We start from the raw sequence: 25,695 nt of genomic DNA, 5'->3' as shown, positions 1-25,695 counted from the left end.
AGAAAATTGTGGGTTAGGGTATAGGATAATTCACATGAATATCTTTTCAAATATATTTTCATTTTTCCTCTGTAGTTTGTTTCTAAACAGCCTCCTAAAACGTCACAGCCCTAATGCTCAAAGTGATATAGAAATAGGCTACATTATTTAAGATATATGTTTTCAAAGAGAATGGTGGTTATCATCTTGTCATTGTGATGATGCTATTTACACAAACCTAGCGTTCATGGGCTTCGGAAAAACCTTTTTCCCAGTGAAAACATCATCATTCTGTGTCATTCACGTCACGTAATGTGTGAGTCAGAGGTCAGAAACTGGGGCTAGATTTTGCTAACAGAGTTGCCCAGTTCGTTTGTAGTTCATGTGGCCTTTCATGTCCAACAGTTTTAATGTGAACTTGGGAATTTGCTGTTTTTGTCACTTGAAAGCTGCATATCTTTCTTTCACAAGTGTATTATAATATATTTTAAGCAAATACACTAATTAATACAAAATAAACAACTGTTTTAACCTTTGTTGTTGCGTCCGTGTTTGTCACACATTCTGACGGCAAAGCACATGAACACTTGCTGTGGGAAAAACAAAGTAGCCACGGGGGCGGTCCTTGTCATTCCGAAGTGCCATGAATGCACCAAAAGGCTCCTCCACTGGCGAATCAGTGTGGTTGTGTTTGGTCTTTGACTCCTGTGAACACAACGAGTCTCAAGTGTAAGCTGCCTATCACAGTACAGTACACCCTGCTGATGACAAATATCAGATGCCACCAATCAAAGCAAACCATGTTAATACCCAACAATGGAGACAATCAGATCATATCATGCTTATCCAGGAGCAAATGGTGACCACTGAAAAAAACCTTGCTGATTTGGAGGGAAATATCCCTTTAGAGCACAACATGCCGAGAACATACAGACAAAACAGTCATCCAGAGAGTACAAGTCTTCCAGGAAAAAACATTTATTAGAAAGACAAAATCCCATTTGTTACACACTGTGGGCCATACCTCTGTTGGTCAGAGTGACTGCACACACTAGAACACAAATTAGCCATTGACTTCAAAATATGTAAGAAAAAATCTAAATATGTAAGAAAAGTGAATTCAAATCTTACAAACAGCACCTTCAAAGGTGATGTGACAGTTTGTTGGAATGACGTTTTTGCCTTGATTGCTTTTGTCTATTGAATACTCTGATGTGTTAAGTGTGGATTTTAATCGATAAAAGAGTGACAAATGTTAAGCTGTTCATTTCATTCTACCTCTTCATTTTTACAGCTGAGGTGATTTCATATAGAAGAAGTAACTGACTAAAACAATGCATGGACAGATTGAGGAAACTGTTGTAGTACATGAGCATATAGCCATGCCAGTAAGCATTTAAACCACAGTGTCAGTGGGTTTTGCTGCAGAGCAGGCTCAAACTGAAACCCCACACTTGCCTGTTTTAAGAACATTGCTTTTGTAAAGAGCTTCAAAGACCTATGTACATTTTGTCCTCCCAAGAGAAAAGAACAACAAATAAAGACATATTTTCCACTGTACAGCTGGAGTCTAACTGTGTTATCCTGAGTCTGTGTCATTTCATAGCATTTCAGTAGATAAGAATACATTAGTATTTACTGGAGACAGAACAGAAAAACAAGACCATGTGCTAGCAATGTGTTAACTGTAATTTGTTATACACTATAAGGAATCTTGTGTTGTTATATGAATATTCTACCATAGGATCCAAATGATATCATATGTCTACATTCATTCTGCGCATGTGTCTCTAGGTTGTCTGTCTTGGCCATAAGGTTTTCATCTTATTCTTGCAGGCTGTTTCACTACTGTCTTGGCCATAAGGTTTTCATCTTATTCTTGCAGGCTGTTTCACTACTGACTTGGCCATAAGGTTTTCATCTTATTCTTGCAGGCTGTTTCACTACTGACTTGGTCATAAGGTTTTCATCTTATTCTTGCAGGCTGTTTCACTACTGACAGAATATATCAGAAGACAAGAAAATATATAAGCATTTTGGCCACAGCCTCATACTGTATAGTCTTGCATTACAGTGCCCTATTGACTACATTGATGGCACAGTTATATGTCTACTGACACAATGATAGTAGCTTTTGTACACGTTTTGTTATTGCTTTAATTTAAAGACTACAGGACCAGTGAAATTAGACCTGCAGAAAGCTATAGGTCATGCCCTGCTGGGTGGTGTGTGGATCCCTCCCTGCCTGTGCTAAGCTGTAGGTGGGGTTCTGCTGGGTGGTGTGTGGGTCCCTTCCTGCCTGTGCCAAGCTGTAGGTGGGGCCCTGCTGGGTGGAAACGTCCAGTTTGTCAGGAATGGTGCTGTACACATGACACGGGTTGGACTGAGGGAAACAAAGTGCATAGCTTTAGTTATTGAAAATATACTTTAATACTGTACAGAAATAAGATGAGGTTTTTGGTCCAACTTAAGAGAAGTGCTTGAAAAGTGAATCTGAGGTACATAAAGCTATCAGCCTTACCACATCCTCCTCTGAGTCTTTTTTCAGATCACCGCCTGAAACACCAAATGCATGAGAACGTGTGAGTATGTGCACATGTGGTCAGGATAAGTATGTCTTACACTAGAAAAAAGTATACACCATGTGACAGACAATGTGACCCACTGAAATAAGATAGATAGATAGATAGATAGATAGATAGATAGATAGATAGATAGATAGATACTTTATTGATCCCCAAGTGGAAATTCAAGATCTCAGTAGCGTGGGTCTGGCTCGTCAAGCTAATACTGTACAGACATCGCACACAACATGCACTAACAAAAAAAAAAAGTAATAAAAGTAAATAATATAAAAAACACAACTAAGCAATAAGGACAGTAGAAGATAAAAAGTATACTAAAATACAAATTATACTAAATAACACTAAATCTACATCAAGTCTAAAACAGTATCCACATAGTGTGTTTAGGGGTGATTAAGCATGAGGCGCTTGCAATGACTGAGGCAGGGACTGAGCCTGTGATTCTCTGTGCATAGTAAGGTAAGGTGCTCTGTGAGAGTGTCATCGTGATGGTGCAAATGAGTAAGCCCAACAGTGCAACAGTGCAAGAATAAAGTCTAGAGACCAGCATAAAATAAATATGGACATATAAGAGAGTAGACAAGGTAATATAAAAAAAACTATAGAAAAACTATATCAGTGCAAGAATGGGTTGACGTAATAGGGTTACAGCCATTATACAAATATTGATTATAACGCATTAAGTATTAAGTATAGGTACAGTATAAGTGTGGCCACAATCCGGCTGTGGGATGGAGGGAGGGGTTATGCATATGTGATATAGCATGCAAACAGTGAAGCAGTAAGACAGTGGTAAAAAGTGGCTAGTGGACAGACAGTACACAAACACAAACATGGAGAGGGTGGAGAGGCAGACAGACTATGCGGTCTCTCCTCTTCCCTTAAGTGAAGCAAAAAAGTACCAGTCAAAAGTTTGGAACCAGCGTTTTAGAAACAACACATACTGCTGTATGTGTAGTAGTATAGCCTATGTTCTGCTGCTAAAAATATATTTTAAACAGTAAATCACACATGATCATGGTTTTGTTATCAAAGCTATGGGAAATTATATCTTTATCTTCTAATGAAATTGTTATAGTAACTTCATCCTCTATCAACGTAAAATCAACACAGTGTTCCAGATACAGTTTTTACCTGAGGTTTCCAAGATGGCAAGGAGAGACCTATCACCCCCTTTATCCATCTGCTAGAAGAAGACAATGTCACCATGCTCAGTGAGTGAAAGTATGAGTTGCTGAAAGATGTAATAGGCTATAAACATCAGCTGTTAAATATTCTGTACTCACCTTAATATTATTTGGACCAAATCTGACAGCATCACCTAGGAATAAAAAGGTGTATTAATCACATAAGTTATTAAACAAAATATATCACAGTTGTTTTCAATTGCATGCTTTTGTTCAATCTGAATCTGAATTCCCATTTCCAAAACTCTAAATACAATTAGCACAACATCCATCTCTTATGGTCACATCATTAACACAATTCATGTCGTTTTCACACAATATGCAGTCAATGAAAACATTGTTAATACCCAATCAGACACCATTAGATAAGCTTCAGAATTCACTTGAAATAGTTTGCCTATATAGTTTGCCTATAGCTCCCTTTTAACTATACTGTAGTCTTGCTAGGCTAATTGGTAAAAACCCACCTCAAGTGAATTATGCAAAGCTAAAAACCAGGTGTCAGACTGGATTATTGCAAACACAGAAAAGAGAAGGCTACATATCCTCTTATCTAACTCTGAGGTAGATAATTTCCCAAATAGCTGGTGTGTTCCTTCAAGAGTTTGTTAGTCATTGTTTTAAAAAAACATGTGCTATTGGTGGGTATGTCATGATTTCTTACTTCTCCAATTTGTGGCATTCTGTGATCTGGACAGAAACAAAAAAAAAATACATTTATACTGTATGATAAGCAAATGTGGTCCGTATTTTGAAGATGTATTTTGTGTCTATATTTGATGTGTGGACTGCTAATTTATCTGACCTTGTGTGTTTATGGCTCTCTGTAGGAAAAGTTTGGTATTTACATTAACATGCTACACAAACATTTCCACAAAATAAAACATATTCAAAATCATATAACACACAGAGATCCTACTTTAACATTCCCACACTAAACATAAGCATAAGCACTCCATTATCGCCAATCAACCAAATATTCATCAAGAAACGTATGTAACATTCTAAGGGAGGGCATTTACAGTAACCTAATGCTTAATAAAATGCAGATGAAGTGACACTGCGAGATGACGCAGATGTTTACGTAATTAGATTAGGTTAGAAGTAAAATACCAGTACAACGATGTGCAGTTTTACATAACAATAGTGCAAATAAACACACATTAAAACACCACTGACCCAGCTTCCTTCATTATCTATCACAATCTGACATCAACAAACAGCTAAAATGCTCTGTGGCAGGGCAGTTGACAAGGAAGTGAAAAACTCACTGAGGGAGAGACATCCGGCAGTGAGGACACCCAGGAACAGGCCCACTACAAGTACCACGGCTGATACAGGCAACCATGGACCTTAATCAGAGACACAGTGTCATGCAGAGTATGTATGACTCACTGAAAACCAGGTGTCGTGTGAGAAGAATTGAAAAGTTTACCAAATGTGAAGGAATCCTTTGCAGTTTGATTGGAGTGCAGGTGAGTTGAGTAGTCTCTTAGACTGGTCGATGTTAAAACTGCTGGGTATACATAAAATTACACGGGGAAGAGGAAAATGCAAATCATTTATACACAGTCTTTCCATCAAGCATATTGCTTTCAGAATCACCATTTTACTAGCAAAGGTAGGCCTACATGTAGAGCAGTCAACCAACCTTTTCCAACCAACAATTTCCTTTTTTATGATTTTCTAGCATTTTTAATACACTACCAGTCAAAAGTTTGGAGACACTTCCCTTCCATCCCATTCTACTCCGTTGTAGACGGAATACCACCTGAGATCATTTGCATTGTTTTTTAATCAGGGCAGCAGTTTTCAGATTACATTATGATCAGGCAACAATCATGAAGGCAACAGGCCCACTACTGACCATTTAGAAACTATACTTTATATATTTCTAAAATATGATTTTCTAAGCTGATTTGACATGGAACTATACTCTCATTCCGGCGTAATAATCTGCTGCAGCTCAAACGTGTTGCTGGAAGGCCTATGGGGACTATTTTCAGGTGTTGCGTGATATCATTGTGCTGCTGCGCCCATGGTAAGTTTGCAATGTTCCTTGATTATTACACTTGTATGAGAGTATATTTCCATGTCAAATCAGCCTAGAAAATAGCATATTCGTATAGGGCAATCCACGGAACACTTTTTGTCACATCCATAACGCCAGTGAAATGCCTTGCCAGTTGTATGATGTGAAGGATAACATTAATTTTTTGTGAATTTTTTCTCATGTACATTCTTCAGCCAAAATTAGCAAATGCTCAGATTTCATGTAATCATTCACATCATACCATATTTTATTGGCGTTGGATGTTACAAAAAACGTAATTTTCCGTGGAATTGCCCTATTGTTTATAAATGTATAAAGTATAGTTTATAAATGGTCAGTAGTGGGTCTGTTGCCTTCACGTTTCATTTTCCGTTAGTCTTATTACACTTTCTAACTTGAGAATAGAAAAGTTTTAAATGGGAAAATTACCGGAAATCTTAGTCACTTTTAAGCGTGATGCTAGCAGGCGAGATGCTAATGGTCTAATCCGATTCAATGATCTATGCTAGGCTGGAGCTAAAAGTGGTATCCCTCCCCTTGAGGATCAATAAAGTGTCTGTCTGTCTGTCTGTCGGTCGGTCGGTCGGTCGGTCGCTGGATGAACTGGAGAAAGGTAAAAATCAATTGTTTAACTCGAGGGGAAGTGGAAAATGAGTGTAATTCCCTAAATGGTGGAATATCCCCTTAAGAAACTAATATTCTAAAACAAAATTACTTTGTCAATATCGTCATTTAAATAATATAAAACATTATATATATGTATTACACGGCTCTTCGTTCTCTTGGGAATGCTTCATTCACTTGAATGGGCCTTCCCAACATTCGATGGTGTGATATTTCTCAATAACAGACCCTTGTATAACAGACCACTGTCAAGGAAAATGGGTTTTGTGCTTCTTATTCACGTCTTCCAAGTAGGCCTACTGGAACTTAATTCAAAAGTTAAAGCAGATGGTTGATCAGCTGTGTTCTAAAGAATGTTTGATTAAAGTTCAGCCTGTGTTGCGAACTATTTGTTTCTCAGCAAAAGCTAGGCTACGATAAAATCGGTAACAAATATGTAGGCTAAAGAGTCTTATAGTGGGGGGTTTATTTTTTCGTTTTTTCAAGTAGCCGTGTAATAAGTGGGATAATGTAAAGAACGCCGGTCATTATCGGGAAATAGCTCCGGCAACGCGTTGGGGTCCAGTTCGCTATTTCCTGATAATGGCGTTCTATACATTATCCCTTACATAGCTCTTGAAGAGTCTGGTTCCAAAACGCTATATCCACCATTTTAATTAATTTTCCTAAATATTTTTTTTACATTTTGTTTCACAAGTAATTTCAGAACTGTAATTGGGTATTAATATTTGACTAATCTTTACTCAATCAAAACAACAAAATAGCAATTTGATTGATATTACCTGAAATACACAATTTAATAACATGACTTTATAATGTGGAGATATAGATATATAGATATACTAAAGTCTTTATATCTATATACTGTATTATTTTTTGATGAGCACACTCATCATATCATATGGACAAAGTTGAAAACTTCACTGGAGGAAGTGAATACCTTATACATACCAGGCCCTGAGGATGATGGATATATTGTTGTTGTTGGTATTTTTCTTGTTGATTTTAATGTTGAAGTTGTTGTTGATGATAGGCCTATTGTTTTTGTTCCACATGCTGTTGTTGCTGCTGTTATTGTGGCTGCTGTGGACAGCAGATTAACAATGTGAAAAGTTGGGACACTGTGTAAAATGTGGATAAAAATAAAACGATAATCTGTAAATCACATAAATATACATATATTTAGTTGGAAAAATTGCATAGGCAACATACAAATTTGAAACTGGCAAATTGTACTAAACATTTGAAAAACACTTAAAGGAGAAATCCAGCAAGTTTTCACATAGATCTCCGCTTCTCAAGGTCACCGAGTACTGTCGGTACGAAAAAATCCCGAAAACAATCGGTATTACCTATTGTTTCCATTTTTTTGTACGGACAGTAGGCCTACTCGGGGTGACACTGATTTTAGAACAGATTGGCTAAGGGGCGTTGTTAAGCATGACACGCAAGCAGAGCGCCTAAAACCCCCATGAGAAATGTAACAATTCATTCATAGATAATCATTCTTCTGCCAAGTAATAGGCTTCCGGTGCCGCAGTAAATAGAACGAAATGCGGTCAAGGTGAGTGGTGAAGTCCCGCCCCTTCCGTTTGCCTCCATGGGACCTATCTTTCAAAAAAATTTGAACGGCAGTCTATGGCGAAAAAGAAATTATTTTCTGGTCCCGGTTGACTTGTGCCTTGAATTACCCATATGATGTTTGTCAATTTTAAAGACAATTTTTCATGTAAAGACATTTGCAGTTTGTTTCGTAACTATTGAATTACAACATTGTGAAAGATCGTAATTCCAACGACTACAAACCCATAAGTCACGCTAGTGACGTTAGCTCATTCACAGCCACACTAGATTGTACAAGCATACCAGCAACAGGTCTTAATTGGGCTTTCTTTGCCGAAGAAAATACCATGAGTCAGAGGATTAAACACATCAGGTAAGTTGTATTCGTCCATAGACTGTACATTACATACTGTTAAGTAGGGGTGTAAATCGGAGTTTTCATGACGATTCGATACAATATCGATTTCTTAAGCCAATGATTCGATTATTTTCGATACTTCAGAAATCCCCACGATACGATTCGATACGATTCAATACTCAATATTTTTACATGATATCTATGAAGTTTCAAATAAATCAACAAAAGTTCGGAATGTAGGAGCAGGTATCTAAAGCCTTCGTTATACGGCCTTATGTCTTTGCATATAAAAAAAAAACCCACCCGCAGCTTAGGAGTAGGTAGTGCGCTTACATCGGAGCCATAGACAGAAAAAGAAAGGTCGGAGCTGATGCTGAAAATAGATAGGCAAACAAACAGGCGGCAAAATAAACACATTAATCGATACTCTTGCGGCCGAATCGATGCATTGAATCGCCGGCTGCATAATCGATGCATATTTACAATATATATATTTATAATATTTACACCCCTACTGTTAAGTGACATAGCAGGCAGCAAGATGCAACCGTTAACTAGCATAACAGCTCTTATCGTTTCATTACGTTGGTGACGTACATCGTCCGAGATGAGAGATGTAGTCCACTGAGTGGATTCGCACAAAACCAACATAACTTTTGAAGTCTATCGAACAACAGTACTTTCTTGACGTGAAAAATTATCTTTTAAATTCACACACATCATATGTGAAATTTGTGGCACAATTCAAACTGGACCAAAAAATCTCTCCATTAACTCCCGTTCATAATTTTTTGAAAGATAGGTCCCATGGACCGGAAGTAGAAGGGGCGGGACTTCACCACTCTATGCTGAATCTTAAAACGCCATCCAATGCTATTCAGCCAATCATAATCAAGGATCAGCCTTGAACGACGGACCCTAGGGGCAGCAAATGTAATTTTTCATCCAGGGTAGCCTAGCAACTCTGTTGGCTTGCGAGCTGGAAAAACCAAACTTTGGTCAGGCCAATCACACCGTTTATAGAGTTGGTGGACGGGCTTAACATAGCCTAATGACAGCAGAGTTGCGATGGTTCCGCATGAATTCCCTGCTACTTGAAAACAAAGAAGATGGATGCTGCTGCTGGTGAACAGCGGTCTATGAATCGCGACTCGAGTTAATCAACTAGCCGACTAGCTCCGCTGGTGGGAAAGCGTATGGGACTCATGAGTTGGAGCGCTGTCCTATTACGTGCAGAGGGAATTTGAAAGACAACCTGGCCTGGCTCGTCAGGTTAGCTTATTTGAGAATGTTCAGTCAACACACTGTGAGTTGAGCATGTGCCTGACTACTTCAAAAAGGCATCATGAATGAAGCTCAGAAATGACTAGTCACCATGGCAACCAGTTAGTAAACTTTTCCCCACTCCAGAGCCATATCTGCCCCACTCCCTACGTCACGTGATAGCCTGTTAGCGGCTAGGTGCTGTGATAAACGGTTCGCGAGAAAATTAACATTGGACATGGAACGTTAATGGAATTTAGTCATATTTCCATTCTACACAATGCGCTTCGTCTATCTCCACCCATTACTTGATGGCATATCTCACGAACGCTTCACAACACAGGGCAAACCATCCGAATAAAGAGCAGACCTTACCGGACACGACAATATGAAGCATTCTTCTCCAGGCCTACAGTAAGCCATTCCTGAGTTTTGAAATTGCAGCACATTTCTACATGGTATCCAACTTTGAGCTGAAATTCTAATGTTATAGCCCAAAATAATTAACTTGGTTTCCATATCAAAGAATCAAAAGTTGATCATGGCATCCACAAGCATCAACTGTGCTTTTGAATAGATAGCTATGTCTACCATCATGTTTCAGGTGACATGAATGTTACAATCATGACACTAAGTATTTTTCCTTGACATATAGGCTGACATAACATGCAAGTATGATCACATCATACTTTCACAGATATGGGAAGCCATTGTCTTGAAAATGATATCCTAGCATAATAGCTGGCCCTTACAATGACCACAGAGCTAATAGTAAAATTGCACTGAGCCTATCCTCAAAGGACTAATGTATGACTTATCTGGTTAAAAAGGTTCATAGCTTAGTCTAGGGTGCAATTGTTTAGGTTTGAATATTGTTTGATGATTGTTTGATTGTTGAATGATTACATAAGTTAACAGTAGTTTGTAGTAGCTAGTTAAGCACTACCCTTTCTGTAATGACTACAGAAGGGACCCAGGTGCGAGGAGCAAAGGAGATTTATTTAGCAACAGTACAGAGAGATGATCCACAGACGTAATTCAGTACAGTCCAAGTTCGGTACACAGGCAGGCAGGGATAAAACAGGCAAAAGTGTCCAAAGCACAATCCAAAAAGGCAGGTCAGAAAACACGGTCCAAGTCGTTGCACAGGTCGTTCAAAAATCGGAAAGCGACAGTTCAAATACAGAATTCAAAAATCACAGTCGGGAAAAACAATCTAGGTCATACACGAAATATCCAATACATATATTCACGGCTTAGTATGTTTCACGAGTCACAAACAATACCTCACACTGAGGCCAGCCAGGAGAGTCTCTAAAATAGTCTACGGCTCATTAGTGCATTACTTGCAGGTGTTCAAAACTCCGGTGAGGCCGGTCAGCTCTGGAGTCAGCTCTCCCCGTGACAGCAGCGGCAGAGGGCGTAGCTCCGATGTTACACTTTCAACTTCAAAAAAACACTGATCAAATCATCAAATGCTACAGGACAGGAAGGGCGGAGAGAGAAGGCAGTGCATAATTTGATGGTATTCTGCAACATTCACATCCAGACAGTGATGGCTCAAGAGAGTATTTTAGTACAAGTCTAGTCAGTGTTCTCTTTTAGTCAGGTTTCACTTCTCTTGACTGAGAACATCTCACCTTTGCACTCCCTTTCTCTGTCAGTTATGTAACCATTTAGCATACCATTGCCCACTTTGTAACAAGTAGGGAGGGGGGGGGTATAAATACTATTATTACACATCATACATCTAACCTATACTGTCTTGGCCCAATGAGCATAATCGTAAAATTGCATTGACAATAGCCTAGGCCTCAAAGGGTAGCTTTTTTTTTGCTGCGCTCCATGCCCGCGCATTATAACCCTAGTGATGTCCCTGTTGAGAGCCAGGGCACTTTGATATAGGCTGCACTCACTGTGATTTGGAAAATGGACAAGAATATGAAGAGTTGTATTTGCCTTTGTGTAATGGAACTGGTGAGTCTTGAAGTCTTCAATAATTCGTTTACATGAAGCACGATATGCCGCATTCCACTCAGCTAGTGGCTACTGGCTACCAGGCTCATATTTCACTTTTAATTCAAACAGAAAATGTCTAGCAAGCATCATGTCATTACATGCTTTTATTTCCAAAGGAATGAAAGCTGTTTGTGCCAACTTAATATCATGCTTATCATTGTTAACATTGTGCTATACATGTGGCACAAGCAATGTTAGAGTTTGTGGACAAGCCACAGGCTATATTTGAATGAAGCTGGTAAAAAAAGATGAGACCGTGTGGACAGTAGCACACATTACAATTACAATCCAATTACAAAGTGACAGTGCACCATTTACAAATGAGTAAAACAGCATCAAATGTGTAGTATTTCTTAAGATATTAATAATTTAAAACAAAATTACTGTGTCATTATTATCATTTAAATAGTATAAAAGTGTTGACCTTGGCTTCCCTTATGAGTCACCACTGGCAGACAGCCTAATAAATTGTTTGCAGGCAAATCTGTGGCCTAGCGCAGTGAAATGCCATCAGTCAAATTATTACTCATCCTTGCAGTGGACGCCGCAATTTGGGAAAACTATATATATTTTTGCAGCTGTGTCATGTAGCTATCCGTTTTGTACAGGTATGCACGCGTATTACACAGGTATGCGCATGCATATATAGTAAAATATTTCAACAGAAAGACAGAAACATTGAGCATATTTTAATCTGTATTTATAAAAAAATACTGTAGATTAGATTGATGTGTTAAAATTATGATTGATAGTCTAATAATGCCATTATTGAGTGAAGATTACCAGATGATTGTTAGAAAATTGTCTTGAAAAAGATTGGGACTTGGACTTGGACTCGACTTGGCTTTGATGTGACTTGGACTTGACTTGCCCTTCTCTGTCTTTACTTGGGACTTGACTTGGACTTGACTGCTAAGACTTGGGACTTACTTGTGACTTGCCAAACAGTGACTTGGTCCCACCTCTGGTTTTTACCACGCTAATTATCTCAAGTCATCAGATCTAAAGTTTACATTATTAACAATTTAGACTGTAAAAAAAAATCAATGATCAATGAGAGACATGGAATGAGCTTTTTAATTTCACTTTTAACATGTGTGATTCTGACCTGTAAAGTTGTAAGGGTCACTGCGTGGAGAGAGTGATGGAGGTTCTGTGTTCACTGTATAATCACAGCTCACCCCTCTGCTTCTCACTGACTGCAGACGTCTGAATAAATCATCTTTGTTCACAGTAAACTGGCAGCACAGGTCTCCAGATGCACTCTTTGATGTCTTTGTTTTTAGATAAGACTGGTGTTCATCTCCAGTGTAAAGTTGGCAGTTGGTGGCCTCACCAAAATGCTTGGGTATGTCACAGTCAATAGAGATGACACCATCATGAAGGATCATTATGTTTGGCTTCTGCAGTCTGTCTGTGTTGAGACACCAGACAGTTAGATTAGTCCACACAAATCAGAGGTAACATGCTGTAAAATTCATTGACATTACCAGACTGACTAGAATGTGAGAATTCTCACCCAGAACAGTCAATGCAACATAATCTGAGTGATCTGATGGAGTTCTTTCTCCTTCTGTGAGGTAATAACACCCCACTTTAGCCTCTAGAGGGGAACTCTGACGTGTCCACTGCTGGATCTGAACACCAGTGAGGGAGATTTGACATGATGGGTAACTGTATGGAGCAGCTTCTATCCCATCCAGGTAGAAGAGACACAGAGACGCAGACTGAGACTGAGGTACTTCACAGGTCATCTGAACTGTGCTGCTCTCTCTGAGGACTGCAGGGGAGATCTTCAGGTTGGGCTTTGGAGGAGGAGGAGCAGGTGCTGTTGTGAAAGAATAACAGTTTTTTTTTAGGTACACATTGGGCAAGACTCTGGATGTTTTATAGATTGGTTGGGCTTTGGAGGAGCAGCAGTAGAAGCAGGTGCTTCTGTAAAATAGAATTGTACTTATTTTATGGTACTCATCTGGACATTAGAAGACTGCTGAATTTGAAAATTCTCTGTATGGAAAGGTTAATTTGACACAGTACACAGTACATTTTTGTTCATAACTAATTTCAGCATCCTCTCCAGCTGTATCGCTGTGTGGGGCGGAAGCTGCACTGAATACAACAGGAAAGCCCTGCAGCGCATAGTGAACACAGCTGGAAGGATTATTGGTGCTTCACTCCCCTCCCTGAAGGACATTTACACCACCCACCTCACCCGCAAGGCGACCAAAATTGTGAGTGATGCAAGTCACCCCGCTCACAATCTGTTTGATCTACTGCCCTCTGGGAAGAGGTACAGAAGCCTGCGCTCCCGCACTACCAGACTCACCAACAGCTTCATACACCAAGCTGTTAGGATGCTGAACTCTCTCCCTCCTCTCCCCCCTCCACCCTCAGCTACATAACATCCTGGACATTGGACCCACAAATGGCCGCCTGCACCACTCCACTTGCACACTTGTACACTTTGCAACTTGTTGTTGTTGTCCTGGAAACACAACACTTCTGCTGCTCTTACATAACTTGCACCACTATGCCACTTTATTTCTTACTTAGGTCAAACAGAACTACCTCAGCCTCTTATTGGCCTGACTTTGCACTAGTATTTTATTTTATTGACTGTCTATGCACAATTTCAACCAAATTTTGCTGCTCTTATTTTTTCATTATATGTGCCCTCTTATTTACTTATTTACTTACTTTTTTGTTTACTTGAATGTTATGTTTGTCTGTGGACTTAAAATTGTTAAAATATGTCTTGTCTCCACCGTGGGATAGTGAGAAACGTAATTTCGATCTCTTTGTATGTCTGGAACATGTGAAGAAATTGACAATAAAGCTGACTTTGACTTTGACTTTGACTTTGACATCTCTTTGAAAGTCTTATGTTTCATAATACAGGACACATTTCCATATGGTAACCAGTCATATTTGTGTTGATACAAGGATAACACCACTGATTCATGGTGGCCAAAATAACTATCACATCGCCACAGTCTTTCAGGCAATGGCAGCATATTTGAATAACTTGAAATGTGATGACATATCTTACTTTTAACAGTAACTGAAACAGGATGTGATGGTTTATCAGCAGCGTAGCAGTTCATTCTGACTATAGCAGGTAATGTGACCAAGCCTGACCATCTCCTCAGTTCTTCCCCTGTGAGGGACAGCTGGCATGATGGGGTTTTGTATGTATTTTTTTTTGTATCCACTAAGGAGAAAATACAATCTGCCAAAGGAGGAGAACGAGAGTCCGTACAGTTCAGAATAACTGAGTCTCTTTCACTTATAATGTCTGAGGACACAGTCAGTGTAGGGGAAAACCCTGTGAAAATTCATAAATAACAGATTCATTAGAGACAAATCTGATGATCTTAAATACCTCTGTGGTTACTATAGGCACATACAGTGTATAGCTTTGTGCACAGACATCAGAACAAACCAGAACTTGGTAATAGAAATTCTCTGCATGACTGTGTTGAAATGCAACGACATATCTTACCTTTAACAATAACTGAAACAGATTGTGATTGCTGTGATGGTTTATCAGCAGTGGAGCAGTTCATTCTGACTATAGCAGGTAATGTGACCAAGCCTGACCATCTCCTCAGTTTTTCCCCTGTGAGGGACAGCTGGCATGATGAGGCTCTGTGCGTATTTGCCTTTTTATCCACTAAGGAGAAAATACAGTCTGACAAAGGAGGAGACCGATAGAGCACACAGCTCAGATCAACTGAGTCTCTCTCACTTATAATGTATGAGGACACTGTCAGTGTAGGGGACAACCCTGTGAAAATGGATTCAAAACAAAAAAGAAAACCTTATTTATTAACGACAAGTCTGATGATCTTAAACATTTCTTATGTTGTGGTTACTACAGGCACATACAGCCTATTATCTGTGTGCACAAACAAACACATCAAAACATAATAAAAATTGAAGATGATGGTTACATAATCAATTCACCAGATACTTGAGGCACAATGTTAACCTAAGGCAGAAGCAGTTTGACTACATCCTGCATTGATGACATCTCTGTTAACCAGAAACGTGTTGAGTATTTGACCAACTATCAAACACAGCAGAACAAAAAGCTAATCACATGGTTCAATAAAGTCACATCATAAAGTTGCTGATGCTGCAGCTTTAAAGGTGAAAAACACTGCTGTACAATGGTTTGAATGTGCCAAGTTTGAATCATGAATACATAATAATTATTTTTAATAATGATTTTACTAATATCCCTGCTTGCATGCAGGGGCACCACCAAGGGGTGGCCAGGGGTGGCCGCGGCCACCTCAACATAAACTCTGGCCACCCCTGTGGCCACCAGTGGAGGCTCCTCCATTGAGGAAAGGGAGGAACCACCTCCCTAAAACTTCAGAGAAAAATAAAAAATATATAAAGTGAATTGCTAATCTGGTAAATCACTGTTAATAGTCCTATTTGAACACTTTGAACAAACGAAAATCCTTCCCCTGGGTCAAAATGTCAACAGCACCCCCTATCGCAATTGAAAATTACTGTATGGAGGATCTTCCTCCTCAAACCCCTCATTGATGCCCATTATAATCGTCTCAGACCCCAGCGGCTCGTGAATCCCGTCGTTTTCAATGGCCAAGGGAGGAAGCTCCTCCGTTTGAGTGGGCGGGTCTAGCCAGAGCCTCTGGAATTTAGCGCCAACGGTGAACCAATAAGCAGCTAGCTGCTCTGGAGGGGGCGGCTATCAGTTATGAGTACACCGTTCAAGAACTTATCTGCGGTCATACAGCGAAGAATCTTGTGTTGAATGCGAGGCGTGTTTTACATTGCGAAATCTTGCTTGTGAAATAAAGTACAATGGGTTCACAGGACACTGTCCATGTTTTATTGAACAAACCATTCTATACATTCAACTACAGTGCAAAGGTTAGGATCAAAGCAGCAGGAAGACCAGTGCCAAAAATTCACATTCCAAAAAAAGATGGTAAGGCTAGTGTGCTGAATGCTACATGGTATGACAAATACTCATGGCTAACTGGTAGCACAGAAAGCAATCGGCTATACTGCTGGCCTTGCCTGCTAATGGGGAAGTCACAAACGTGGACAGTTCAGGGATTTGCTGATACAAACAATTTGGATAGGGCAACAAAACGCCACGATTTGTGTAATGACCACGTTGGGGCTGCAATCCGATTGTCATTGCTGGGGAGAATGGCAATTGATCAGGTTGTGGATGAAGGTGTGCGGTTGCAGACAGCACAACATAATACAAAAGTGCGCCAGAATAGGGAGATTGTGAAGCGTTTGCTTGATGCTACTGCCTATCTGGGCATGCAAGAGCTTTCTTTCAGGGGGCATGACGAGGGGGCTGATTCAGACAACAAGGGCAATTATAGAGAGCTGGCAGAGGTGATAGCACGCTATGATGATCTTCTAGCAGAGCATTTGCAAAGTTCGTCTGTTTTTACAGGCATGTCCAAAACTATTCAGAACGACCTCATTTCGGCAATATCCTCATCAATTAATGGCGAAATCAGACAAGAATTAGACAGGGCGCCCTTCTTCTCTTGGCAACTTGATGAAACGACAGACATAAGTTGTCATTCACAGCTCTCGGCCATCGTCAGGTATGTGGATGATCATGGCACCATCCAGGAACGTTTTCTGGGCTTTTTCGATGTGTCGAAGGGGCGTGATGCGCAGTCGTTGTTTGAGTTTGTGCAGGCCGAAATGTCACGCTTAAATTTCACTGAGAAACTCGTCGCACAAACATATGATGGTGCTGCAGTCATGGCCTCAGATCTTAATGGCTTGCAGGCTAAAGTGAGACAAGTGGCTCCCAGTGCAACATTTGTCCATTGCTATGCCCATCGCCTAAATCTGGTCTTGAGTCAAGGCGTTAGGGTCATTCCAAAGGCAAAAAACTTCTTTGCTCACCTGGGTGGCTTCACATCCTTTTTCTCCAAATCCAGCAAAAGAGTTGCATTGCTTGAGGAATTTGGTTGCGCTAGAATGCCTAAGAGCGTTCCAACGCGTTGGAATTTCTCGTCCAGGGTCGTGAATACAGTGGCCTCTAATTACGATAAACTGATGGCGACGTTCACTCGTATAGCTGACCATCCGTCTATGGATGATGAAACCATACGTTTAGCTGATGGATTGAGGGTCAAATTAGAGGACTTTGATTTTGTGTTTTTGCTGTTTACTTTCGAGGAACTGTTCACACACACTGATGTTGTGTTTGAAATCTCACAAGTCCATGGACGTGTCCTATTGCAAAAGGCGCATAGAAAACCTCATGCAAATCCTAGATGAGATGAAATCAGAGAGGGCCTTTGACAAAATTTACGACAGAGCTGCCACACTGACAGAAGACCCAGAATTAGCTCACCATAGGAGAAAAAGAAGGCAGGGTCAGCAGGATCAGCGTCAGGTTTATAGAGCGCTGTATGATTCCGTTCATGACAGCATCAGGACCCAAATCACCCAGCGCTTCCAACATCTTGACCGCTTGCATTTTATGGAGCTTTTAAATTTAAAACGGGAGTCTTTCAAATCAGATTTCCCAACGCACGCAATGGCAAACTTGTCAGAGACTTATGGCCATCTCTTTGACGAGGTAAAATTGAAAATAGAACTGCAGCATTTCTATCGCAATGCAGAGATCAATTCGTCCCGAAAGCTGTGTGACAGCCTCAGCTTCATGAAATCCAGCGGTCTTGATGAAGCAATGCCTCAGCTGTACAGACTCACGTGTCTGATTGCCACGATCGGTGCCACTTCTGCAGGGGTTGAGCGAAGTTTTTCATGCCTCAAACGAATAAAAAGTTATACCAGGAACACAATGGGACAGGACAGATTGAAACATCTGGCCATTATTTCGATTGAAAAGAAAATTGTCAAGTCTCTTCAAAAAAATCCTCAGTGGTATGATCAGGTCACAGATGTATTTGCTACGCAAACAGCTAGGAGAGTTGACTTGATATTCAAATAAACGCCTGCAATAGCCTCTGGCTGAGTAATGGAAGCGTCTAAAATTCTGAATCATCCATTAACATCCAAGTTATGCCTTTTTATAATCATCCATGTTATGCCTAAACAATTGTTAAATAATGTTCTTGTTCTTGTTCTTACCAATATGTTCTTGTTTTCAACGTTCTAACTGTATCTTTGGATGTTTACATTGTTAATGAATGTTTCAGACTGATGCATTCCTTTTCTGGCCGCTCTGACGTCTTCAATGACGTTTGCCTTTTAGCCTAAGCTACAACTTTTGACTATAAATTCCCATTTGAATAGCTATTAGCCTACAACCTGTCTTAAATTATAGTGATTTGGCTTTAAAACAATAGCATGTTACAAATAACCACATTTAAGGTCCTTTTTTAAATGGTAAGTTACAGGGTCCAAAAAAATAAATCCCACTGTTTCCTCAAACTGATCAATCATTCATAAGTTACTTTAGTTTTAAAACAAGTGTCTAATTTTAGTATTTTAGCCTTCTCTGATAATGTATTACATTGAGCAAAACCTTCAGTTTCCATAATTTTGCTCATCTGGAAAACAGTATTTAATAATTAGGCCTGCATATGTTTCCTGACTTCCAAGACCTACATTTACATTTATTTACATGTATTAATTTAGCAGACACTTTTATCCAAAGTGACTTATGTCAATCATATTACAAAGTCCATTGTCCCTGGAGCAATTCGGGGTTAAGTGCCTTGCTCAAGTGCACAACAGTGGAAGCCAAGAATTGAACCCACAATTTTTCTGGCTGCATGCTAGCCTAGCTCCAGAACAGCTTTTATAGCACACCATTGCCAGTTAAAATGATACATACTCCTGCTTTAAATGTGTCTGGGTAGGCGGCCTACATACTCAATTGTTCGCATATGCCACCAACACCATCAGCACCTCACATTTGCCACCAACACCAATCAAGCGCACCTCCCTTCCTCCGTCATTTTTATAACCACCAGCCGCCACTGGTGGCCACCCCTGGCTATGTGGCTGACGGACACAAATTGTGTCCAAATTCCCACCCATTATTCTCTGTTGAATTGCTCACGGAGTACTTATCACACAGATATCACGTGAAAGAGCAGAACCTTAGCTTTCCCATGATATTAGCGGCTTGGTGTTGTGATAAACGGTTCACGAGAAAATTAACGTTGCATATACATGGCATTTAATCATATTTCCATTGTGCACACAGCGCTTCGTCTATCTCCACACCCATTACTCTCGGTGGTATATCTCACTTTGGTCAAAACATAGCAAATCATTTATCAAAATAAACAGCAGACCTTACCACGGGGATATGAAGCTCTGAAACTCTGTACAGTAGGCGGATCCCGAGTAATCCGGTTTTGAAATTGCATCAAAATTCTACATGTTATCCATAGACAGGTCATCTGCTGGAAACATTTGGCCTAGTTTTTGGTCAAAGTTTTCTCCATGGATTCCTGGTCAGAACCCCTATTGGAACAGATTAAAACTTGGGGCATGTTGAATTTTGTCCAAAAATCCCATATGGCCGCCATATTCCAAAATGGCACATTTTTACACACTTTGTCCTATGCTATGGGGACATTCCAGTAAAAACAGTGTCATTTTAGCAAAAAACTGTCCTTTTCTATCAAATACATATTTACAGAGGTTAACTAATGATTTTAAAACCCTAAGTATAACAAAATTAAATCATTAAAAAAAATCATAATTTTGTCAGATATTTGTCAAATATCAGAAATAATAAAATTTCCTTCAAACATAAACCTCTTACAGGTTAAGTACAGTTCAAATAAATTGGGTACCTTAACTTGAACAGATTAAAACATATGGCATTTAGAAATTTTCCCACAAACTCTGAATTTTTGGGTCTACACTTTTGGCTAAGCTAGAGTTTTTTTCCTATTAAAAACATTTTGACAAATTTTAATTGATATAAGAAACAAGATAGTTCCATAAAGGTGATGGAATTACAAAAAATAATATTTTATCCCTTGGCTAGATATATTGTTACTTTTACTATATTAATGATAGTAATACTTAGAGCTGCTGAGAGAGAATGACGTAAATCCAGAGATGGAAATGGTCTTAGTAACTACCAGTCTTTGCTATCATCTTTTTCATTCACTGTTACACTTGCAAAAAAGACATTCTATCAGAGCAAGATTGAGAGCGCAACTGACAGTAGAAAACTTTTTCAACTTTCAAGTCTCTTCTCAATCCTCCACCACTGCCATACTTCACTGTCAGCAGATGACTTTGCAACATTTTCACTGAAAGTTGCTTAACCCTCCTGTTGTGTTCGTTTTATGTTTACTAGTTTTGTGTTCCCGGTCAAAAATGAGAGCCGCATTATAACTTGTTATAAATACACAGTAACACACATATTATCATCTAATGTTGTGATAGACCTTTATATCAATGTGTGTTCTATTGGATATAACCAGTTTTAAACTTCCATTTGGTATTTATGGCCTGCATGCCTCACTGACCTGAGCTCATGCAAGTCAGAAAGGGGAAGATTCCATTGAGGAAAGGTTCCAATACGGGCTGGCATAGAAGCAAAGAGGGGGAGTGAGGGTGTGTTTGTGTGTGTATTTTAATGTACAGAAGCGCATATACAGTCCATCTGATCAATAAGTATGTGCCTGGACTCAATTTTATACACTGACAATTTTTTCACCCATTAATTTCTAATGGCCAGTCATGCTTGACCGAAAATACACATGGGTGTTCTATAAAACAGTTAAAGTTAAATAAAACACTCAAATTGTTATACAAAATATCAAAATTTGTTTTGTGTGTTCAGATGCCCTGTGTTAACAAAGCCAAGAAACCTCATGGTAGTGAGAATAAGTTAACAATATTTTTTAGAGAGAAGAATCGTCAATCGGTCATATTTGACTGCAAACACAACAGGATAAGTGTTCAGTTTGATGAGCCCATTAGGAGAGCTTTGCCTGTGAATTGTTGGACTCTTTCTCTCCTCTTGAAGAGGTTTCTCTACTGCTTCAGCAAAGTCATCCAACAACATGCCCTTTGGATCCTGTCCTGTCTATTCTTCTGCAGTATGTCACCTGCTGTTCTGCCAGCAGTCATGCATGTATTTAATACTACTATACTCAGTTATGGAATAGTTCCTTCTTCTTTTAAACAGGCAAGGGTTATGTCTTTGCTAAAAAAAAAGTACACTTCATACAATTGATGAAGAACAGAACTACAGACCTGTCTCCCTTCTTCCTTTCTTGTTGGCTTTGGAGGAAGTGTTCTTCAAGCAAGTCTATGACTTCCTGTATCAGAACAAACTGCTAGACCGTATGCAGTCTGGTTTCAAGAGTGGTCATTCTACTGAAATTGCTCTGTCTGTGACTGAAGCATTGAGAGTAGCTAATGTAACCTATTTACATTTACTGTTACTGTTTAACCTGCGTGGTTCAGCCCTGCACACGCCCAGACTCAAACCCGTAAACAGCAGCACCTCAAATCAGGAGTCTGCTCAGTCATCAGTATTAATTCTACTAGACTTACCTGCAGCCTTTGATACTGTAAACCATGACATTCTCCTTTCTACACTGTCTGAACAGGGAATTTCTGGGAAAAATCTTGAATCTTTGAATCCTACCTTAAAGGGTGTTCTTTCAGTGTTTTTTGTATCAAAGTATCATGACCTCACCACAGGTGTGCCTCAAGGATCAGTATTAGGGCACTATTTACACCACTTCCTTGGGTGAGACCATTCACTCCCGGGGATTTGACTCACTGCAATGCGGACGGCTTCACCTGAGGACTGTTTCCCATCAGATTTCTGCATGCCTTATCTGGATGACAGACCGACACCTTCAACTTAATCTCTCAAAAACTGAGCTTTTGGTGTTTCCAGCTAAAACAGCTATTCCCCAACAGATTAACATCCAGCTTGACTCCTCTTCACTGACCCCAACTAGATTGGCACGTAACTTTGGCGTCATAATTGATTATTAATTTCTTTGAGCATGTAGCCTGAATTGCAAAATCGTGTTGGCTTGTCCTTTACAACATTAGGAAGATCAGACCCTATCTGATACAAGATTCCACACAACTTCTTGTGCAGGCCATGGTTATATCCAAACTGGACTATTGTATTTCACTGTTAGCTGGCCTGCCTGATTGTGTAGTAAGATCGTTGCAAATGATTCAGAATGCTGCAGCACGCCGGGTCTTCAATCAGCCAAAGAGGACACGTGTAACTCCTCTCCTACTCTATCTTGACTCCTTATAATAGACCTTGGCCTATAGGACACTTACTGGATCTGCTTACGGCTATCTCAATTCTATGATCCTATGATCCATATGTACATCCCCAACCACTCACTGGGGTCATCTGATGAGCATCTGTTGTGTCGACCAGCCATAAACACTAGATCAAATTCAAGACTCTTTTCCTCAGTGGTAACTCGTTGGTGGAATGAGTAGCCCAGTGATCTCCTTCCTGTGATAGTTTAGGCCCAAAATCCCACATTTTGGGGATATTATTGAATTTATTTATTTTTGGGGGCTTTTTTATGCCTTTAATGCGACAGGATAGTGGAGAGTGACAGGAAGTAAGTGGGAGAGAGAGTCGGGGTGGGATCCGGAAAGGACCACGGGGCGGGAATCAAACCCGGGTCGCCGGTGTACGGTGCAGGTGCCCCAGCCAGTTACGCCATGTCTAAATGCCATATATTTTCATCTGTTTAAGTTAAGGTACCCAATTTATTTGAACTGTATTTAACCTGTAAGAGGTTTATGTTTGAAGGAAATTTGATTATTTCTGATATTTGACAAAACATTTTAATGATTTAAAATTGTTAGAAAATACTTAGGATTTTAAAATCATCAGTTAACCTCTGTAAATATGTATTTGATAGAAAAGGACAGAAAAAAATGACACTGTTTTTACTGGAAATGTCCCCATTGAAGGAAATTTGATTATTTCTGATATTTGACAAATATCTGACAAAATTATGATTTGTTTTAATGATTTAAAATTGTTAGAAAAATACTTAGGGTTTTAAAATCATCAGTTAACCTCTGTAAATATGTATTTGATAGAAAAGGACAGTTTTTTTGCTAAAATTACACTGTTTTTACTGGAAATGTCCCCATAGCATAGGAAAAGTGTGTAAAAATGTACCATTTTGGAATACGGCGGCCATATTGGATTTTTGGACAAAATTCAACATGCCCCAAGTTTTAATCTGTTCCAATAGGTGTTCTGACCAGTAATCCATGGAGAAAACTTTGACCAAAAACTAAGCCTAATGTTTCCAGCAGATGACCTGTCTACCAACTTTGGGCTGAAATTCTAAAAGCAGCCCAAAATAATAAACTTGCTTTCCAAATCAAAGAATCAAAAGTTGGCCATGGCATGCACAGATCTGTGAACTGTGAAGATATTTCTACCAGCATGCTTCAGGTGCCATGGATGCAGACACAAAGTATTTTTACCTAATATAAAGGCTGACCTAAGATATGCAAGCATGATCACATCATACTTTCTACTTTCCCAGGTATGGGTAGGCTACACTGTCTTGAAAACGATATAGCCTAGCATATGAAGAGCTCTTTTCCAAAACGCTATAAATCCATTTTTGTAAACATTAATAAGTCGTGTTATTTAAGTGTTTTTCAGGTAATATAAATAAAAGTGCAGTTGTGTTGTTTTGATTGAGCAAATAACAATTACCAAATTACAGATCCGAAAACAAAATAATCATTTAATTTAAAAAATGAATTATGAAAATGCATTAAAATGGAGAATATAGCGCTTTGGAGCCAAACTCTTGTGGCCCTAATATATTATATGTGATATATTATTATTCATTTAAATACACCCCCCCCCCCATTTTGGCGTGCCACCCCAAGGTTTGCAATGGCCTCCCCTGGCCACCCCTGTCAAAATGTTCTGCTGGCGCCACTGCTTGCATGAGGAATGTAGAAAAAACTGTAAACCAATTATTACAGTATAATTTCAGTATATGTAAGCAGTAACTCAATTATATTATTAACATCTGTCATGAAACAGGCACTTCAGATTGTGAACTAACCTTGGGCTTTTGTGAAATGAAATGGATCTAAGAAAAGAGAGATAAAGAAACAAGACAAAATAAGGTTTCTTATTCAAAAACAAAACAGTGCCCTCCACATTTATTACCCCCAGATCACAGACCCAGACACCATACGCATCAGTAGGTATAGTCATCCTTCCAACCCACCTTAAATATTTGTTGCCCTAAAGCTTCATTTTCATTTTATCTGACCATAGCACACGCTTCCAGACAAAGTCCCACTGTATAACAACTTCAACCATTTACATTCATAATTAAATGACAAAAAGACTTTTCCTGACGTCCATTTTAAATTGTCTATTTTTTGGAGACAAATTTTGACACCAGTGACACCAGGTGACTCCACTTTTTCTGTAACTCAACTTAAATATCAGACTGATATCTAAGGTCAGATAATATTATAGCAAAATAGATGACAAAATGTCAGCACTTACAGTATAGGTGAATAATAAAAACTATGCCATAGAGAAAGCACACCATTCTGCATACAGCCATGTTGATGAAGGACCTGAAAAGTGGTCTGGCACACAGACATCAAATAGAGACGTAGAATGATGACGGACAACAGGAAACCCACACACCAGAGTGAGAGACTAAAAATGTCTGACTGTTTCCTATGACGATAGTTCTGTCGGAATGTAGAAGTGAGACTGATATGAAGGGGAGGCCTTAAACCCACAACCCTCACTGAAAAACACATACTGTACACATGTATGCAGGGGCAAAATTTGTTTTAAATTTGTTTTAATTATTTTTTATAACCACAATCTTCATCGCATATTGTTCAGCTCTTTTTAGATCAGCTAAGAGTGAGAGTTGGGGCAGGTGAAAGTGTACAGTATGCGCATTGCACGTGTGAAACATTTTCAACACATGTACCTAAATAGGCTACATTTATATTGTTATTTGTAGAGCATTCATCAGGACCTGTTATCTGGCTCCCTCTTTTACTCCCTCTTCTCCTTTCCCCGCCTTCTTTGGAAGG

The 25,695-nt window shown here is 39.3% G+C and overlaps 1 protein-coding gene across 3 annotated transcripts; it reads right to left on the bottom strand.

Moving 5' to 3' along the window:
• Window positions 1-1,030: 1,030 nt before the first annotated feature.
• On the bottom strand, window positions 1,031-25,273 carry LOC143104165 (uncharacterized). 3 transcript variants are annotated; one of them, XM_076268125.1, is made up of 15 exons: window positions 25,145-25,273; window positions 24,690-24,716; window positions 15,134-15,418; window positions 14,681-14,956; window positions 13,151-13,459; window positions 12,740-13,045; window positions 7,380-7,511; window positions 5,187-5,267; window positions 5,023-5,103; window positions 4,557-4,575; window positions 4,416-4,441; window positions 3,851-3,885; window positions 3,699-3,750; window positions 2,501-2,535; window positions 1,031-2,362 (listed from the first exon to the last, which is right to left on the bottom strand). In XM_076268125.1, exons 1-15 carry the CDS (start codon window positions 25,203-25,205, stop codon window positions 2,165-2,167), a joined length of 1,923 nt encoding a protein of 640 aa, XP_076124240.1. In that variant the 5' UTR covers window positions 25,206-25,273; the 3' UTR covers window positions 1,031-2,164. The 3 variants fall into 3 exon arrangements, with proteins under 3 accessions (XP_076124240.1, XP_076124242.1, XP_076124241.1); XM_076268127.1 differs by having other exon boundaries at window positions 3,699-3,747; XM_076268126.1 differs by having other exon boundaries at window positions 5,187-5,264.
• Between the last annotated feature and the right edge of the window lie 422 nt (window positions 25,274-25,695).

This window comes from Alosa pseudoharengus, unplaced genomic scaffold, assembly GCF_046254945.1.
Source record: "Alosa pseudoharengus isolate Yale_2024_CS ecotype anadromous, Long Island Sound unplaced genomic scaffold, YU_APseudo_1.1 YU_APseudo_1.1_scf_5, whole genome shotgun sequence".
Taxonomy (NCBI): domain Eukaryota; kingdom Metazoa; phylum Chordata; class Actinopteri; order Clupeiformes; family Clupeidae; genus Alosa; species Alosa pseudoharengus.
Note: the sequence above shows the minus strand (reverse complement) of the source record. Positions and strands in the feature narration are given on the sequence as shown.